The following is a 21,280-nucleotide window of genomic DNA, read 5'->3' as shown; positions in this document are numbered from 1 at the left end:
GCACATTGAGGCCAAGCTGTGAAAACAGACTTAAGGAGAGTTAATATTAACAATATATAAAACCTGAAATATTGCCATATCAGCATTTGGCTTCTGGACCCAAACCAAGAAATGCTGCTGTTGTATAGGATAGCATCAGCTCATGCCCAAGCAGGTGAACAACCCAGTAACTTACACCTGAAACACTTTGGGTTTGGTTGTTAATTACTTCAGTTTCGATATTGTATCAAATTCATCGTGTTCTAGAACATAAGGCCTGGCAGTCATAACATAGCTTCAAGACACACAACAAACACAACAACAACAAAACAGTGAAACCATTGTTTTTTGCATGCAAGTCTTTAAGCTCACATTCTTAGCATATTTCTGAAAAAAAAAAACACCACCAAAGCCTCCCACACAGCCTTTCACCAAGAAAGAAATTTGAACCAAACACCCTGCCACCACTAGCGCTTTCCCCCAACAAAACAAGGGAAAAACCCAAAGACAAAAACCAGTTTTGGTTTTCTTTTTTTCCCAGGCAGGAATATTGACTGGAATAGGCAAAAAAACACCTCATAACTTACTAGCCAGTAAGAAAGTGGAAGAGATGCAAGGCACCATTTTCTAGAAACCAGTCCAACAAGAAACATCTACATACCAATAATAAAACTTCATTTCTTAAATAAGACAACTGCACTTACAGTTTCTGAAACACACTAGAGAGATCTAGCTTTCACTCAAATGAAAAATAAACAGATCTAGAACCCCACTGAATTCACCTGGAGATGGGTTAAACCAAGCCAGAAACAAGTTCAGCTGGTGAGGAGTGTTTCTCAGGTCTACCCCATCTCTGCTGTGGGTTAGTGCCACGGTGTACCCAACACTGTAGCTCCCACGTGCACATGGGGCCAAGGTATGGGCACATACCATCACCTCCTTCCTCTTAAAGGAAACAGGGGTGTGCAGGCACATAAAGAAGGTGCTGTGGGCTCCAATGGCTCTCCCAGCCTGAGCTACAAATACTGTGCAGTGCACTTGTTCAGTGCAAACACAGCTCTCAAAGGCTGAACTAGTGAAAAACTTTTTTTCCTGAAGAAGCCTCGCTTTGCTCAGGCAATTAAGAAATATAGTGCAGTCCTTAAGATTTGAGATTTCATACCAGAGCCTACAGTAGTCAGAAATATATTTTTAACATACGTTCATTTATGAGATCACTGATCTTAAACTTTGAGGAAATGAACCCTACCAGCTTTCAAGATTTCTTATGGGCCAAAAAATTTCACAATATGAGTATCTAAACCGAATGCTTGGGGTTTTTTCCTTTCCATAGATCACAGCCTTGAAATCCCAGTATTCAGAGCTTTCTCTACCAAAACAAGTCGTCTTATAAAATATGAATATACTGATAGACAAATCCAGTTATGAGAAAGCTGCTAGGATTACAATCTTAGGTGGATTATCCAGCTTTTGGGAGGAAGGAGTCACAAAGCTGATCACTCAAAGCACATTAGGGATCTGAACAGTCAGACTATGAACCACTTGAAAGACCTGAGATAACCATACTGTCTGAGGAGAACATGCTTTATTCTCCCCTCTCATGCACAGAGGTGCAGAGCACTGAAAACATGCACATTCATCACTAGCATCAGTCAGAAGTAATCGCTGATGAAGAAATGAAACTGTGACAGAAACGACAAAAGGCACTTCCAGGTGATAAAAAAAAGAGAAAGTTACAGCTTAAATGTAAAAACATCTCTCCTGAACAGTGTGCCAGGCACCTTAAAACTTGCATCCCCTTCTCAGCTGAGGAGCTAGTACCCAGATGACTCAATCCCTGTAAAAATAATGTCTGCCTCTGTGAAGAAGTCACTTGAGCATCACATTGCAAAATGCAAAAAAAACCAAAACAAAACCAACCCTAAACCAACTTCACAAAACAAAAGCCCAAGGTCTCATATGTTCTCAAATTATTTACACTGTCCCCTGCATAGAAAATAGTTTACCTGCATATTTTGTGGTGTTTGATTCATCCATGGACCAGAAGCAGTGATCAAAGGCAAACACCTGTAGAAGCACATAAAAAAGACAAATTAGGAACCTTGTCTATAAGACTTTTGTTTTAAAGCAATACATATCCATGACAGTGTAATTGCAGTTGGGCTCTACTACTTCTGCAGATCCTAAATCAGAACTGTAAAAAGGCATAATTGGCAGAAATACTTTTGTGTAATCACGAGGGAAACAAAGCTCAATACTTCTTTTCTATCTGTATGATACACTATACAGATTACTCCTTACTCTATCCCCTAATACAGATTACAAAACACAGACAAAAACTAATAATTAACTCCACTCCTCTCCAGTCACCAACAGTGGCAAATTTCTGTTTCTGTTACCAGTAACAGAACAGCAACACAAGGCCTCAATACACAGAATTAGGTGAGATGACTATTTAGCAGACATCAGCACAATATACACAATTTTTACCTTAGGATGCACTTCTGATACTCAGAAGAGCATTACTACTCACAAGCTTTAAGAAGCAAATAAATAGTACTAATTATCCACCTAAACAAAGGGGACAGTACTGCATCTCAGTAAAGGAAGCTCAGAAACTACAAACAGAAGATGTATCTCTATTAGAGAAACAAGCTATCAGAGCCTGTTCTAATGAAAAGACAATATCATTTCAGCCAAGAGATCCAGTGAGAAACTGAATGAGATTCAATACTGTGCTCAGAGGGCTTGAAAACCTGGAACAGTATCCTGTAAAACCACTTAACATGCTGGGATTTGATCCAAGTTTATTTTCCTGCACATTCCAGAACATCATGGCAGACATTTAACTTTTTTTTTCCACAGGTTTAGGTTGCTACAAACACACCTTAAACTGCAGTGTATTTTCCACATTTTGCCATCATAAACTGACTGTGGATGAGTTAACAATAAAGATTTTTTTGTTATTGGGGTTTATTGGGGGAAGCACAAGAGGTGGGGAAAACCTCAAACCAACTTTTTAATAAAACTTTGCCTGGGTCAAGATTGTCTTTGCCTGATCATCCAGCAGGTGATCTCCTTTGTGGGACAAACCATGCATGTCACTGTAGCAAGAGCAAGAGCCACAGGCTCTGTCAGCTGAAATATGCAAATTCCCTAGAGACAAATCCTGAGGTGAGGACAAAGATGGATCATTTTCGTTTGGCTTTTGGGGATGAAGAACATCTTGTAGTCCCAGCTATTCAGAGTTACTACACAACATAAGCTACAGATATGTTGCAATCTAACCCTTTCCAAAACATCTACTGCTGCAAATATTACAGAAGGTAACACCAGGTTAGCACAACAACCTCACCTCCTTCCCTTTCCTCCAGCTTAAAGCAAAACACATCAAATGGCCTGAAAGAAGACTTAAAATACTGGGACAACACAGTCTGTAAGAGTGAAGAGTTCTGGAATTCCCTTCTGAAGAAAAAACAAACAAACCCATAATAATCATCCAACAGGGAGGCCTGAGTCACTGCAGCACAAATAGAATCAGACATCATCATGAATAAGGATGATCCCTGATGTGACTGAGTCAAAAATGCCATTTGGCCACTGAGCTGCAAGTAAAATGCAGCAGTTACTCCACCTTGTCTTCAGACATTGACATAAGTTGGGGGCATTTTAAATTACCTTTTGTGCATTTGATCATCAAATCTAGGCAAAAAACTATGTCATCACAAACCCTTTTCCTAACTTCTACAGTCCAAGAACTACTGTTTCTCTTCTCATATTCAAATTCTATGGAATTTTTCGTCACAGGACTTGCTAACAATATCTGGTCTCTCCAATGATCAAATGGCAAGCAATTAAATTACAAAAAAACCCTAGACCCTACTGTAAGAATTCAAAACTGACCATTCTTCCCTCCTTAAAACTAAGTGTTGTCTGAAGTGGATCACACAGACCAGTTAAAAAGGTTACTTGGCTATACATGCTTATGTGTAATGACTTAAATGTCAATAAAGCACTACTAAAGGCCAATTTAATCTATTGTCCTACACATTTTCCCCTTGGTTAACACAGAAAATGATGACAGGATCATTCAATGACTTCTAATTTAAACACAGGTCTTGCAAAGTGACTCTTAAAACTAAAATATGGGCTTGTAGCCAAGTGTTTCTTCCAGAAAAGCAGATTTTATTGGGATGTTTCTAAAATGGTAAAAATTCGTCAGACTGGTTTTCAAAAGGTCAAAAAATTATTCTGCAATAGGAAGAGAAAAATTCTGCCTTCAGATAAAATAAATGTAAATATAGCATTTTAGTTTGTTTCCATAATAAACATTAAAAATCTGGGGCATGGATTTGGTCTATTTATAAATTCTGTTCTGGAAAATTGCCAAATCCTTCTAACAGAAATAACAAGATTACTTGAAAAAAAAAAAGTGTCAGGCAAAAAGGCAGAAACTTCTGGAGCATGCACTATCTGCAAAACATGCAGAGCAGCTGCAGCTAAACTCCCCTCTCCACTAAAACAGGCAGGCAAACACTTAAACATTACTTTCATTAGTGATGACAAAACAGCAACCTTGAACATTCCCAGCAGCCATACCTTAAGGATTCACCCAACCAAAACAATTTTATGGACAACTGAGACCTTTGGGAAAACAGATTGCAAACACAGGAATTAACAGAGCAAAAATAAGGCACACAGGAGCAAGACACATGGTCTCCATCAGCAAGGCTCTTCAACATGTACATCAGGAAGGCATTTTATGGGAAATATCTGTAGGACAGCATTCTACCAAAAGAGTAACCCTTGTACAGAAAAGATGATAAAAAAGATAACTAACTTATGTTTTTCTGATGCCCAGTGCAGGAATGGCAGTACAAGCAATCCCAAGATGAGCATGGAAGCATACTTGGGGTCAAGACATAAAACATATGCCATGAAGAAACAACTAAATATTCTAAATGTTATCTAATGTTCTCCCTTCTTTCTCCTCTCTTCACTGATTATTCTTCCTTAAAATGGAAGTGGTGGGTATTACTCTTCTTTCTGATAGAAGTGTGCAGAACAATTATTTTTCTCTTATTAATTTTTTCTCCCCAGAATCCATTTTCCTGGAAAGGGTATTAAGCCACCTGTAAATATGACTATCAAAGCCATGAGAAGTTCTGTTAATGTTCAAGTCTCAGACTCAATAGCCAATATTCAAACTGGGCATTATCAGGCATGAAAATCCTTTTTAGCAAAAATCTTTACCAACTTGTACCAAAAGTGTATCTACCAAGTGTATCAAAACTATTGAAACGTATTTGAACAAAGATACCTGTGAAACAAACAGAACTTTTTACACTTCAAGCACCCTGTATTAATTAGTTTTTAACTACATTTTGGAAGGTGTTTAACAGTATTCTTTGTTTTAATTAAGTGTTCTGTGCTTTTAAACAACCGAGGGAATTAACAAAGAAGCCTTTTAAATTTTCTTATTTTCTTCAAGATTCTGTATCTTATACTTCATCCTAGCATCTAAAAGAGAAAACTAGATAAAAGGAGGCTGCCAGAAACCTGCCACACTAGGGTAGTAGGTTACAACGCAAAGATTTTGAATGAAGGGATGTACTGGGTGCATTCAGCACAGTCATACAAAAATGGAAATTTATGAGAAAGAGCTAGCTGGGAAGTGCTGGATCCTAGTACTACTATATCCAGTCATTCTAATGTGCACATTAGCCTAAATAAAGTAAGTTATGTAGGTCATTTCTAGGTTATAGAGAACTATACTTGGAGTGTTAGCAACTCTTAGAAATTGTACAAAATATTTGTTCTGGTAACCACAACATTTAAGAAAAACAAAAGATACAGGGCTTTGATTGCTTCAGCAAACACCTGCAGCAGTTTAAGAGAGCTGATGATTATTTTGCTAAGTAGACAACTAGAATTTATGGCTTCTTCAACAAGGCAAACTGGGATGCAGGTCCATGCATCCATCACATGTGTCAGTGAAAAATACAGAGTTTTGTCTCAAATTCACCTGCACCTGTGGCTTTAAAACAAAATTGCAGATTTTAATTCGATTTTAAACTAGAGAAGACACTGTGCCTAGTGCTGCAGTAATGTATCACAGACTCTAAAAAGAGAGCCAAATAGGTGCTCACATTTTAAAAAGCCAAAACAACATTCTGCACAACGTGCTTTCATTAAGTTTCCTAATCAATGGCTTGCAGAAATAATGATTTTAAGGGTTTATGCATGTAAATATACTTATAGGAACTAGTTACAGGTAATGAGCACCATGTCCAATATTAACTGCCTGCCAGTTTAAGCCAAATGACATAATTAGTTTCAAAAGGAGTTTAATTTCACATTCATTATTCTTATGATGTCTAATCCTCAGTACAGGCCAGGCACAGTCTGGGGCTTCCAGCATTTAGCAATGCATTACCCAGATTGAACATAATCCCTAAGACATTGTCTGTGCAGCTATAAAATGTTTCAAATGTATGACCAATGTTTAATGGCCATTTCTATCTGACTAAGAGATGGCCAATTAATCACATTTTGCTTTCATTGAGAAGCAGTCTGTCTGACAGGTTGGGTGACTTATGGGGCTGGCTGGTTCCTAAAAAGGAAAGGAAGGGAGAACTGAAGAAGGAAAGTTTTCATTCACCGGGCAGCTGTTCCTACAGCCCTCTTACAACTGCTGATGGAGATAAGCAGGACAGGAGATACACAAGGAAATGGCAGACAGAGTCTACACCCGTCAACTTCATGGAAGCAATTAAAGAAATGGGGAAAAAAAGTTGGTCACTATGACAAACACAAGACCTGTGGACCTGTGACAGGGCTGAAGAAGTGTGGAGAGAAAATCTGAAGGGACCCTGGGACACAGCTCACAGATCTCAGCTCAGAACAACTGTTTTACCTTTGCCACAAAATTACACTTAAATGGAATGTTTGCAGAAATAGCAAAATATAAAGCAAAATAGCATCCCAATATTCTTATATAAATTTTTCTATCACAGCTTCTGAGCTTCCAAGTTGATTTGGGAAAACAATTTATCCATGGCTGATGATAAAGTACCCCACTAAAGGTAAAGAGTCTTCCAATATTTACAAAATTTTATTTTAAATTTTTTTTATTTTAAAATCAACTATGTGCAGTACCCCAAAAACTGTATAAATCAAGAAATCTCATTCCACATCTTTACAACAAACCCAGCAATGCCAGTTCTCCCCAGATGGTACTAACCTTCTTCTGTCTCAATCTGGTAAATATTTCACATAACATCATAAGTTTCAGCACTATAGCTTAAGGATATTAATGACCATCCAACTATACCTACAATAATGTGACATTTACGCACAAGCCTGCAGCTGTTCTGGTTTTGCCAAGGAAACACAAGGCCATACGTAAGCTTTTACATAATGTCCAGAATAACTTCATCTGCCTATAATGGAACACAAATGATGCACTACAGAAAATGAAGGCTCTTGTAAAAACAATTGTTTTTTGTGGAATTACAGCATCAGAAAGAAGGAGAGCTCTCTTCCTTTAAAAAAAAATGTTAACAATGATCAAACTCTCTTTTATTAAGCATATCAACTGATAGAAGAATTTTATTAAATGTCCCAACAGGTACATATCACTCGTTCTCCTGCCCTTCCCCTGCACTACAAACAACACAGACAATCTTTTCTATGTGAATTCTGGTGCACTTTGGCAACTTTTACTCTAATTCCTGACTATTGTCAAGTGCAAACAAAGATGATTTATTTATTACTAGATGTTTTTTGTTGCCTTTTAAAAATAGTACTTGAACTTTTAAACAGAATTGTTTGCAACGAAAAGTTTTGCACACACTTATTCAGTCTTTCAAATGTTTTTATGACTGCATTAAAATTTTGGCTTGTCCTGGTCACAGCTCTAACAAGCCATGTGCCTTGCCTGCATGTCAATTGGATTAAAATATATTCTTGTGAAATTACGAAACTTTTAACTTGGAAGTTTGAAAAACTTTGATTTTTTAAAATGTTTTCCTTTTTTGAAGCCATCTTGTTCAGATACTACAGCAATATGCCCAATACTTCTGCAGTGCTCAATATTTTCAAGCAGATACAAATGTAAAAAGAGACAAAATGCCTACCTTTGGTGGTTTTCTAGAGGATTGGCAATAAATCCAGCAACAGCGATGAGAAGCATGAATACACCATTCACATAAAGAGAAGGGAACAAATAAAAAAAAGAAACAAAGTCAGTATATGTCATTACTATAATTTCAATTTTTTTTAAATCCACAGTGTATTTAAGAGTAATCAGATCAGAAGATATTCAAATGAGATACTACATATTTTTAACCAGTAATTACTTAATTACTAATACTGTCCCACATTAAAAAGAAAGTGCCAGTTTCCTTATAAAAATCTCACAGAGCTGTTTTCCAGAGGCAAGATAAGTATCTGTTTTGTCACAAAAGACAAAACACAGCCCATCTCTGGTGGTAAATTAACCAAGCCTGCAAACTGGCAGACCGAGGTGCCAGGGTGAAGCCCCACTGAGTTCAGCAGCGCTACACAAGCATGTCCAAGGTAAGAGTCAAGCAAATGTTTCCTGCAGAGATTACAGAAGTGAAGAAAAAGAAACCTGTGCAGGCTGTGCTCTCCTGCGTCACAGAAAGCCCATACAGCACACAAGAAACCAATGCAAAAACACCATCACCATTCACACCCAGCTCAAACAAGTGCTACCAGAAACAACACAGGGATGACAAACCCCCAGTCTAAAGGCAACAGCTCAGAGTACTTCAAAATGTCCTTACATGCTTTTGTGCTTTTGCTGGCAGGTATATGGCCACACAATAAATTCAATCACCTTGGGTTTCTCTGCTGGGATTGGTTTCAAGTGAGATTGCTACCCCGTCTCACCGTGCAGCCCTGTGCTCCCTGATGCCAGTGCAAGACAGGAGGTGAGCACACATGCAGAGCTAGACTGACTTAGGCCATTCATCAAAACTACAACCTTAGGCATACGTTTCAATTATATATGGAAATTAGAAATTTCCACTCGTTCTTCACATCAAGGGAAAAAAAAGCATGGATGAAGAAAAGAAAAGAAAATGTGGATGAAGAGGAAAAAACACAATGAGAAAGGTCTATAGACAAACAACACGAGCAGAAAATGCAGTACAGTTTATAAGATAAAGACACAGATGAAAAGTATAGCAACAGACACACTACACAAAATTCAAACACATCAAATATATATTTCTGCACTCTCAGTGCAGAAACACCCGGGACCAAGGCATGCCTTCATCCTCCAGTCTGTACAAACCAACCCCACCAACTCGGGAGGAGGGCAGGGAAGACACAAAGCAGTTTTCTTAGCCACCCACAATACAAGGGCTCAGCAAAAAACTCTGAAGGGACGCAAATCCACAAACACATCTTACACAATCTTTTCTGCCTACTCTCAGCTTGTACCTCAGATGACACACCTGCCTGAAACAGAAGTTACAGAGCTGGGGACACAGGGCTGGTGTAATGCAAACATCGTTTGCCTCCAGCCAAACCACCCGCTGCAGCTTTACACTTTCATTAGTGGTGGCTACAAGCTCAGTCCATGTACAGGTGGCTCAGCCTGTACAGGTGAGCTCAGAACTTGTGCAGAATGCACTCTTATCTATCTGAAAAATACTTTTAGCTCTACCCTGAATATTACCATTTTAATCCATTTTCAGATGTGATGCAATTACAATGTTATCAGCTTGTCTAGACAGAGTCCCAGCACCACCTCTAAACTTCCAAGAAAAGTTCCCATTGAAAGAAGTCATCCAAAGCTTTTTGGAAAGCTTTTAAATACATTCATACCTTGAAAAATAATTTAGGATTATATCAGCTTTACTAGAGAACTCCTGATAGACTGCTGTACAGATTCAGCAGAAGTCCTAAACAGTTTATTTAGAAGTAAAATCCAACAGAAAGTTTACCAACTGCTTTTTCTTCCTGGGATCACTCTTGTAAGCCCTAATTAGAAAAGGTTCAGAACATCACTGAAGTAAATAAATGGTTTGACACATGATTCTTAAGATATTTATTTAAGCAGTGTAAGCCACTACCTTTTTGGAAGTCTCCTCTAGCTTTACTTTGATGTCTATTTCAAGAGAAGTGTAATAGCCACTTTTTAAACCCCTGGTGGATGGCAGAGCTCCCCAGTAGCATCATTGATCTCTGGGATTTCAAAGCACAAGGAGCTGCAGCTTCCTACCATATGTCACATCCAAATGATCCAAACTCTTAATACCAACTTCAGCAACTCCCCGCATCACCAACAGCAATACGATCAAAGGCCTCTGGAATAAGTCAGCTGTATTAACTCACTGGATATATTTTTAAGCTATTTGGATATATCAGCTAATCAACTCAGTGTAACCATCATTCCAGCAGTGATTCAGATGGAAACACTCCAAAATACTTCAATCAAAGGACTCAAACTAACTACTAAAGAACTGCTTACAGTTTACCAGAAATCACATCTGTGGCAGCTAAAAGATGTGCTATAAAATCCTGCATTAACCTGACCAATTTTTGACATATATTTTTTTGTTTGCTTTGCCGTCTTTCTTTTATAAATATGTGCTTCCTTACTTTTTTCCACTTCCAGCATTTTTCAGCTTCATAGATAATTGAAGCTGTCTCAATTTTTACCAAACAGTGACCACACAAATGTGGTCATTCAGTGTCACAACTGGGGCTGGAGAGGCAGAGACACATGCAACACACATATGGACATCAGATCAGAGACACAGCAACTAAAATGTTTATTTCCAAGAATTTTTAATTCCATGTCTAGTCATCCATGGTGTCAATGACAAGATACAGGTGCGCCTTTTGAGTGACAACAAAATCTCCTCTAAAGCAGACAGTTAGTATATACTTCAGGAAATTATCAACACTACCTAACCTTGTAATGCATCTGCATCACAGCAGATTTTGGTTTAACCTGATGGGCATCTTCAATCTGTACACTCAGACAGAAGACTGACCTTTTAAACATGACTGGAATTCAAAACCCAAGCAAATACAACCAGAGCCTGAAAAATATTTTCACAGGTCAAAGGAAAAGTATGAATTTCATGACCACAAAGGCCACTGAACATCTGGACTTCCTCCTGCCTTTATGCTTAAGTCTTTAGTAAAATATCACTAGAAGAATTTTCTAACTTAAGAGAGCAGCGTATTTTCTGTGGGAATCTACTCAGGCTTTTTGTTTCACAACAGTGCTAAGCCTCTCCTGCCCTGTTGGATAACACACACCAAGATCTCAGAGTGCTTAGCTACCTCAAACTTTAAGCCAGTTAAAGAAAGATAGGTTACAGAAAGGTTTGTGCCAATGTCAATTTTTTTTTTCTGTTATCTCTTGCTGAGACTAAACTCAATACTTCCCACATTTGCTAAAAGAAGTGACTCACAAAATTTCAGTTCTCATGTTCTATGGCAGCACATGTATGAGAAGTCTTCTTGACTGCATTCACATTTTCTCTCTAGCACCTCAGCCCATTGCCTCTGACAGCATACCACAAGAGGAGTGCATTTTGCTAGTAGTTTTACAGCAGCAAAGGTTCTTTCTTCATTTCTTTTTAACTGTCCACAATCTCTTTCACAGGAGTCTCCTTTTGTCATACAAAAAGTTGATACAAGATGACATTGTCTATTCTGACTAGAAAACCAGTCCCATACAATACAAAGCAACAGAAGACACTCTTGCACTTTGAGCATGCAGAAGTACGAAATACTGCCATCTTAAAGACTTAGTAACTTTCAAATCAAGACTTTTTTTGACCCTTAGTGATTATAGTCAGTATTCCCAACCAAATGCTGTTTCCACCAGAAGGAAAAGACATTTTATACATAAAAGAAACCTTGAAAGAACTATTTTTTCTCTACATTTCAAGTAATGAACCTTCATCACCCCACCCACCCCCAACCCTCAGTCCAGAAAGTCACCTTCAGAGGGGACAAGGTACATAATAAAATGAGAAGGTAGGCGTAAAACCAGGTACTCCACATTAAAGGACACAGAGGAACAAGGAGTCTCTGAAAAACTGGTCTTAGATTCTTTAGAACATGCACACAGCTCAATTAATCTCCAACTCAACTGTTCTAAGCAGCCAAGTAGGTCACAATTGTACTATAATTATTTAACGTTTTGGAAAGTATTTGGGGGTTTTTTTCTATACTTTTTCACATTAGTTAATCAAGAAGAAGCAACCATAACCAGCTATTTTAAATAACCCCACACAGTATCTATGCATGAATGAACTAGATGAGTTTGCAGCTCTTGTAAGCTGACTACACCGAAAGCCAAGATCTAAGACACTGCGTCTGAAAAATCTTTTTGCTCTCATCACATGTGCAACCACATCAAATTCATGGTACTGACTGATTTCCCAAATATATAATTGCTTACATTTAGTGGTTACACAGTCATTGACATACTCTTCAGGGTCACTGGTCAAAAGAATTATTACAAGTAATTATCAATATACAAGAAAATGGAGAAAAGTCTTCAGGTCTTTTTTCAACTTGTCATATAAAACAGTCTTTCCTCTGTAAGCATAAAGATTATCAAATTGCAAAGATGATCCAGATAAAAATAATATTTCTTACATTTCACTGCTCCAGCATCTCTGGAGTCTGAAGACCAGCTTTTCAAAACAAGTATTGTAGTATTTTTGAGTGGTTTTAACTTCGGTTTAGTTTTTTAAAATCAGGCTGCCTTACAGCTCAAGCTGAGCCTGTCACCAGCAGTGTGTGTTTGCCTCACTCAATGGCAGAGTGCAAAGGAGCAAACCTGTGGAAGGATTGTTGTAAGGAGCGTGCCTCGCTCTCCAGGACAGAAGTAACTGCACTGTTTGTTTATCCACGTGTGTGCAGCTTCCAGAGTGGCAGCAGCAGGGACAGCAAGCACTCAGCACTCCTAACTGCAAACAGCGTAAATTATGTAGAAGCAGAGAGATCATGTTTCTCCTATCTTTCACAGCAAGGTCAGGCAGCTCTAGGACCTTTCCTTGTCTCCTGGTTTATCACTGCGGGCTGTTACCTGCAGGCTTGATACCAAGCACCTTAAAAAGCGTGGCTTTCTATTATTGATGAACACTGCACTAAACTACCTAGATAAAGATCACAATCTGCCACAGCAGCAGTTCCAGGTGATTATACCAGTGATAGTACACCACTTTCTCTACAAAGAACACAGAAAAAGGACAGTTACTTGCCCATTTCTCCCACGAATTTTCTAAACACAGAGTAAATAAATGGCAGGGCAATGCCCTTAAAGGGAACAGCATCCCACCTTTGTGCTTGTCTGGACGGTACCTCCTCTACAGCTGACTAATGAAGCTGGCATCACAATTCCTTAGTGCAATTCTTGGAAGAATTACTTTACATACCGTGTGAGCACACATACATACACAAATATAAATAATTAGTTATTTTATATTCTTGCATAAGGTGAGCAGCACATGCCCTGTTTAATCCTCCTACCCAGAAAAAGCCGGTTCTATAGACAAAATAATCCTTTGAAGAACAGCAAAAAAACCCCAAACATTTTAACAAGTAAAGCAATTTGAGCAAGTGCCTACATAATAAGGTGGTAGCTGATCATAATCAGAAACACCATGAGAAACAGATGCATACTCTAATAATAAGTTGTTCTCACACACTTTACAGAAACCTACCACATGCAAAGAGACAAAAGTCAGACACTGAAATAGAACGACAAGTACTGCAGTGCAAGTTAAACAAAACAGACATTACAGTAGCAGAGTGACTTCCATGACACAAAGCAAACAAAGATGCTTGGATATTTCACCATAATAGGGTTCCACTGAAGTTCAGACACTACAATAAGGAAACGAACCATAATCTGCAGGTTATGAAACCAACCCAAGCTCATTAAAGTCAGTGAAAGGCATAATATTCTGACATTTACAAGATGGAAGACAAAGCGACAGCCGTCCAGGAACATCATTAGTTGCTAACTTACCTTCACTCCCAAATTCTGAGTATTTTTACTGCCCAAGGCATTATTATTCCAAGGCCAACAATTTGCTGATGCGAAGTTCAAGTGTTTCTAACCTTTATAGAGAAGCCTTGATGTCATGTAAAAACAAGTTTCTATTGAAAGTCCAAAAGAAGACAGATACCTGGCCTGTGTGCAACCCCACATCACAAACAGCACCTGCCTTAAGAGAGCAGTCACCACCCATAAGTGGAAAAATTAATTTATTACTCTGCTAGAAAGCTCACTATAAAACTAAAACCTGAACACTCTGCCACACAAAATAAGTTGGGGTTTTAACAACCCATTTTAGTTAATTTGTTTCATTTCAATGAAAAGGCAAAAAGTAACCGAAATTGTCACTCTGCTCTGAGACTCGAGAGCTTTAATGCAATCCTGCTGAGACCCCATCTAGAACACACCAAGTTAAATGATATATTTTCACCAAGTCTTTAATCATACTAATTCAAAACTTTTCCAAGACTCTAGTTATGGTAATGAAAACCTGCTACACCAATTGCAAATATAGTATAACCACAAGGATAACAAGCTTGTTCTTACTAACATCCAGCTATAGCCTCATGACAGAGGCAAAGGAAACTCTACCTAATATTCCCAGGTACATTACCAAGTAGTCCTGTCCCTTTTAAAACCAATTCTTTTCCCCTCCATTTCAGTAAAACTGAAAGTGCAAGAATCTAAACAAGTAGATTTTTACCACCTAATCAGGTTTAACTAGTCAGGACAAGGAAATGAGGGAGGGAAAAAGAATCTGATCTCAGAATCTAAGATCTATTAGCCCTTAAGGGCAGTGTCCAATGAATGATTCTTAGCCTGAATGCATTGAAACTGCTGTCAGAGCAAACATGTTACAGGGCTGGAAAATATGTGGAAACATATTCTAGGAGTGTTAATAAAATTGCAGTGGCATTTATTAGGCACCTGTTATTCTTATCATGTTGTATTTATTATTACCAGTGCTCCTGAGGAGAAAACACCCTAAGCATTAATTGACATTTCAACTCTATGGAGACTCTAACCCTAACACCCAGCCCATCGCTGGAGTTGGCTACTGACAGCTATTACCTACATCTTAAGTTTCCCACGTCAGTGAAAAATGCCCCCTTCCAACACTACTACTCCTTTAGTATTCATTCAGAAATGCTGCTTGTAAGAACCATAAAAACACCAGTGAAGATATACCCCTTGTGGAAGTAGCCCTCAAAGCTTTTGAAAAATATACTGCTATTTTATCACTATATATAGTACTTAATCCAAGACAGATGACTTCCAAGGGTATGTGAAAGAAATTTGATAAGCAACACAGCATTTCATAAATTAAATTTAACTTTGTTAGTTTGCTGGTTCAAAACTCAGGCATTACAGTTTGCTGAAAGGACATAAACAGGGCAATTAGCAGCTTCACTGACAAGGCAGAAGATCTCTCATCAGTGGAAAGACTGTGTACCAGAAAGAACTAAAGCATAGGTGTAAATCAAGCAACTGGATCTGAACTTTGGTTGTAACACCTTACTTTCCTCAATAAATGGAAAAAAAGAAAAAGAACCCACTCTTCTGAATGCAAGATAAGCATATTTTCATACTCAGTCAGGACAAGGATATTGTTGAGAAGTTACTGCATGTGCACCAGTCCTGACCATGTATTCCAACTGGACAACAGACAAGAACCCCCAGGTTTCACTGTCACATTCCTTTGTCATAACAGGGAAAACTACCATTCAATTGTCATCTACTTTATTTTACTAATGAGATTTCAAGAGAGATGCTAATTGGGTTTGACACTTCATCCTTTCACACAGCTCTGCAACCCTATGTTAGCATTCTTCAAACAACTGCAGTATGAAAAAGTTATCTGAGATTCAGGAAAATTCACAGATACACAGATGTTTTTGTTTCATGCTAGCATGTGTTTTTATTGATATGAATATTAAATTAATTTATCGGAAGGAAAATACCGTTCATTAATTTGTAATTAAAATTCAAACTTAGGTTTGATGGCAATACACTTTAGCACAGCAAATTCATCAAAAGCATTTTGGGGAAAAAAAAAAAAGTCTATCTCAGCTGGCTGCAACACCAGCTGTTTTGCTAACTTTGAGATGACATTATTTGCTTTAACAGCCATCATTAACAACTGCTACCTTTTAACAGAAAGTGGACATAATACAGAGAAGGACGATGATGGTGATTCATGGGATGAATAAGGTTTATTGTGTGGAACAATATACCAAGAATGTCAACTCGAATCAACTCTACATAAATAGTGAGCAAGATCTCCTCAGCTGTTGCAGGACAAACACCTAGAAGTACTGAGAAGACTTCATTTTTATACAGCACTCATGCAAGCAACACCTCTAGAAATCTTTCCACAGAGCTCTGCAAAGCTTAAGAAGCAACTCAGTGTGTGCCATTAAATAAGCCACACAATTAATCCAAAGGCTAGAAAAATTCTTCATGGTGTGAGCTCCAAGTTTATCAGTTAACAAATCAGGCAGGTAAGCACCTTTATAGAGAGATGACATCAAGCACTAAGTTACTGAATCTGTCATGGAAAGGTACAACCTGAGAGCATTTCTACAATCTGGGAATACATAACTCCCAGCAGAGAGGAGTGGCAACTTCTGTGGCACTCAGAGTTGGGGTTTTTTTTTCATCTGAGGACCTCTGACAGAGGTTAGATGCCTTTCTAGTAGACACCAGAAATGTAAAAGAGAACATCCTACATGACAAAGGATGTGAGAAAAAAAGTATTTAACAGGCTCCCCTTCTCCAGTGGGCTGTGGATTTGTGACAATTTGTATAAATATTATGTTACTTTGAGCCACAAGCATTTATTTTTTTTTACAGCAAAGCTTGCAGGCCAGGCCCCTCTAGCAGGCATTATGGGATGTATGTAATGTGTACTTGGTGGAAATGACAACTACGTCCTTGCCAGATGCTTCACGATAAATCACAAATTAGAGGAGTGACAAACACACCATCCTTCTAACCAACCACTAGAACAAGCACTGTGGAAAAAAAAGCCAAGATCCCTAAGTATTCCTGGTCTGGAAAATGCAGTTCACACTGCTTTTGTACAACAAAAGAGGAAATATTTAGACTTGTAGCAGCACTACATGTCTAACATCTTTGCAGGGCTAAAAAAACAAGGATCATCTTATGACTGAAATATATTAGCTTAACAGCTAAATTAAAAGACACAAATTATATTTTAATCCAATATTAAGAAAACTCCTTTGCTAGATCTAATTGAATTCTGAATGGTTGAATTCATGTTCTTAAAAGAAGCCTGGCTTGATATGATGAAGAATAATAAAATCACAAGAAAAAAAATTAAGTATTAGGAACTGGAGTATTCTTCCTGTAAGGAGAGCTGGCATTGAGGAAGCTGGCATTGTTCAGCCTGGAGAAGAGAAGCCTCGAGTGGAATCTCATTAAGGTACATAAATATCTGAGGGAGGGTGCAAAGAGGAGGGAGCCAGGCTCTTTTCAGTGGTGCCCAGTAACAGGACTAGAGACAATGGGTACACATTGAAACAAAGGAGGTTCCATTTTTTCACTTGGAGTGTGATCAAGCACAGGCACAGGCTGCCCACAGACGTTGTAGACTCCCCTCCTTAGAAACACTTAAAAGCTGTCTGGACACAGTCCTGCTCAACTTATTCTAGGTGTCCCTGCTTGAGCAGGGGGGTTGAGCTGGGGGTTCAACCAGATGGCCTCCAACCTCAACACTCTTGTAAAAAAAGCTAAAATCACTTTTTAAAGATGTGGTACACAGCAGTAGCATGGATGTTAGATATATAAATATATAAAAATATTACTATATAAATGTATGAAATATAATCTGCAAGGCTCGAGATTCAGGAACTTTTAACCATTACTATAATCCCAGACTTGTGTCAATTTAAAAAAAAAATAAATAAAGAAAAACACCTCTAAAAATCCGTAGATCATGTGTTCCCACACCAACCCATATATAGCAGTATCACAGAAAAAAAACATAAGTCAATGTAATATAAAATTTGTGGCAGCTCAGCAGTGGGGTTTCATACCTGGCTTTCCTGACGAAATTTTTTTCACATCTCCAAAAAAATACAGGCAGTCTTCTGTGAAGAATATTATTCACTGTGCTCATCACATTAAGTTACCAGGCAAGGCTGGGAATCCAGGTTTCACCTCTTGATTTTCAGTGAACAAGCTTTGACGGTACTACTTTAACATCACAGCAGCAAATTCTCTAGTTCTAAACAGATGGTCACAGTCATTACTAAGAAAGTAACAGCTGCAGTGGAAATTGAATGCCTAAAGACAAACTGAAAAAATACTCAGACTGAGAAGGGATAAGGTACAAATTAGAATACATCTTAAGAGATTTGCATGTGCAAGTCAGCAATGTAAATGGGTAAAACAGACAAAGCTGATTTACTGCTGACTTTGCATAGAGACTCTCCTATACAGGGAAGACAGTTACAGCTTTGAAGTGCCTCAATGGAGAATGAGTCCACAGCTAAATGCCAGCATTTGTAGTGCTTAACTCAAAAACAGAAGAGCAGCATAATTTATTTGTTTTGTTACAATAGACTTCATTTTTACAACACCCAAAAGAGTTGGCCTCTGTCCCATAAAAATTTCAATTTGAAAACCAACAGCAATACTACAGTGTAGGTCAAGAGTAAAATTCCTGATTAAGTATTACAAGCAGTTTTCAGTATAAGAAATGGTGATTTCGAAGAGTAAATGTGAACCCACAGGATTACAAGCACGGCAAGAATGCAGTTTACAAGGTATTAGAAGTCACCTCAAACCTCATAGACACTAATGGCTTTTAGAAAGTCTAGAAAGTGGTTACCATATAATGGTACACAAGTCATTAATGTGATCAGACACTTAAGAACCAAAATGGATTTTCAGTATTTCCTGAAAAGACAAACAAAATTATTTGTGTCTAGTCTTATAGCTGAGGAGTGAGTTTACATCTGCCAATACACATTAGCTGGCTGAATAAAGCAATAAAACAGAGATCAAGAATCTCCATGTCATATAGTCTATAACTGTCACAGGCAACAATGCCATGAAGTCTTTTGAGATTGAGTAGCCTTCCATGAGGCAGAACAGCATTGACTTTGAATTATTTTGACTCATTCTCCTGCTGTCCAGAAAGCTTTCCTCAATTTTGATAGTGAATAAATTGAATCTATTTCTTTTTTCTTGTACCAACACTGTCCTATAATTTAATCCTTCAATCAAACTTGGCTTTCTACATGTGCTCTCATATATTGTACTTCCCTTGCAGCTCTAAATACACTTCTCCATAGAGAGGTTTTGCTGTTCTCCTCTTCAAATCAGTTTGAATTTATACTTCTTAAGCATAGTGAACCTGAAATGCAGAAAATACAACAAAAGTCCAAGATATTACCAAGTCAAATACTACCAAGAGTCTCTTAGAACAGCATTGTTCCTATGTTGCATTCATACTGAGCTGTTCATGAAGGAACATTTGCATTTTAAAAAATTGGAAAATACAGAAAGAAAAAATCTTCCTGCACAGAAAGCATAACTCTTTCCAGATTTTGCCATATTCCTTCAGTACTCTTGAAGAACTGTTGCCTAACTCTGCTGTGAATTGCAAAGGGAAGAATCATGACACATTTTCTTTTGCATTAGAGACCAGAAAGATGGTGAGAACCACAGAAATGGCTTTATTTTAGAAACCTGAAGCTAGCAAAAAAAACTTTAGAAACTTTAGCTAGAAATTTTTCCTGAGAATATCTCAGAGAAAGGAAAACTGAAAGAAGAGATTGTATCTTTAATTAGGCTGCACATGAAATAGTTTTATCTCTCTGCAGGAGATGGGGGAGGAGGAAAAACAGGTAAAGTTTCAGGTGTTTCAGACTCTTTCAGGTCTGAGGCAGAATGAGTAAGCTTCAAACTAAGACACTGCCAACAGCTGCTCTAAGAACACCTCACTGTAATTGCACAAGAGGCAAAGCCAGTTTAAGAAGTTTCTGCTCTTCCCCAACTTCTTGATCCTAGCTCCACGCCACAACCTCTCACATTCTGCTATGCTTCTGCCAGAAAAACACAAGGCAATGGGAGGATATGGGGAAGGTTAATTTGCTTTGACATTCTTTATTTGAAAAACTATCTTCATTTTATAGAACCAAAAACCAGCTGTACCAATGCAGGGAATGTACACAGCAAGCATGAATGTGCAAGGAACCCAGGGACAGGGGGTGAAGCTGTACTGACTGCTAGACCACTGCCATATCACAGAAGGGGCAGATCCTGCCTCTGACAGCCATCAGGTCCTTTAATCAAGCCACCTGACGAACACAGAAGAAAACCCAGCAGCAGCCTAGTGCAGCTGCAAAACACAAGTGTTCTCACCAGCCATGGACAGTGAGAAACTACAGATGGAATGGACTGGTATGTTTAACCTTAATGGCCTTCAATGATTGGGATTTAAATATTAATTTACCTAACCATTCTTTAATCAGACTTCTGAAAGTTGACATCCTGTGGCAAAGCACACAGTTTAATTATAGACACAGCTTTGTACTTGCTCTGAATCCACCTTCTGAAAATTTAAGTTAAAGTCCCACAGCTCTTGTAAGACAACAGGCAGTAAATCCTTTCTCCTGCTGTTCATGGACGCACAGATCTCTAACCATATCCCTTTTCCCTCCCCAAGCTGTCTTCTTCTAGACTAAAGACTTCTTGCTCTATTATTGGTTCTTCATGTAGAAGTGGTATGTAAGCTCGCCACCCTTACTGCCATTCTCTCTCTCTTCCCAGTTCCAGCAGACCTTTTTGAGACAGGAGGGCCAGAACAAAACAAAACAGTGAAGAGCGCTTTGCAGCTCTACAGAGACATGAAACCCCCTCCCTCATTCCCTGCTCTTTCCAGTAGGTCAGGTCAGTCTCTTGCCATTTTTTACCCACTTGCTGAGCACTGAGCTGAGGTTTCCCTCAAATGAGCACAACTCCAAAGTGATTCACCTGGGAACAGGGAGCCCAGAAACCATGGCTGGGTACGTAAGGTCAGAAGAGCTTTGTGTTTCACAGTGAGTTTCATGTATCCATTTATCATTCAGCCACAACCCACCTGAAGGCCATCCCACAGCTTTCTGTGGCTGCCACGCTCCAACAGCAACCGCAGCAACACCGTCTTGCCAATGCATTCCATCACACCCATATCCACCCCTTCTGCTGTTCATTTATAAAAGAAGA

General features: G+C 38.5%; 1 protein-coding gene across 5 annotated transcripts in view; it reads right to left on the bottom strand.

The window, feature by feature from the left end:
* Positions 1-21,280, bottom strand: part of KIF13A (kinesin family member 13A) — a 105,115-nt gene that overhangs the window by 57,155 nt on the left and 26,680 nt on the right. For all 5 annotated transcript variants that reach the window (XM_041413127.1, XM_041413128.1, XM_041413131.1 and 2 more), the window contains exons 3-4: positions 8,118-8,130; positions 1,986-2,046 (exon numbers count right to left, since the gene is read on the bottom strand). In XM_041413127.1, coding sequence (XP_041269061.1) covers positions 1,986-2,046; positions 8,118-8,130 — 74 coding nt within the window. The remainder of the gene's footprint in view (positions 1-1,985; positions 2,047-8,117; positions 8,131-21,280) is intronic.

This window comes from Onychostruthus taczanowskii, unplaced genomic scaffold (assembly GCF_017590055.1).
Source record: "Onychostruthus taczanowskii isolate IOZ18803 unplaced genomic scaffold, ASM1759005v1 scaffold40, whole genome shotgun sequence".
NCBI classification, from domain to species: Eukaryota; Metazoa; Chordata; class Aves; order Passeriformes; family Passeridae; genus Onychostruthus; species Onychostruthus taczanowskii.
The sequence above is the reverse complement of the archived record's forward strand: the minus strand, read 5'-3'. Positions and strand labels throughout refer to the sequence as shown.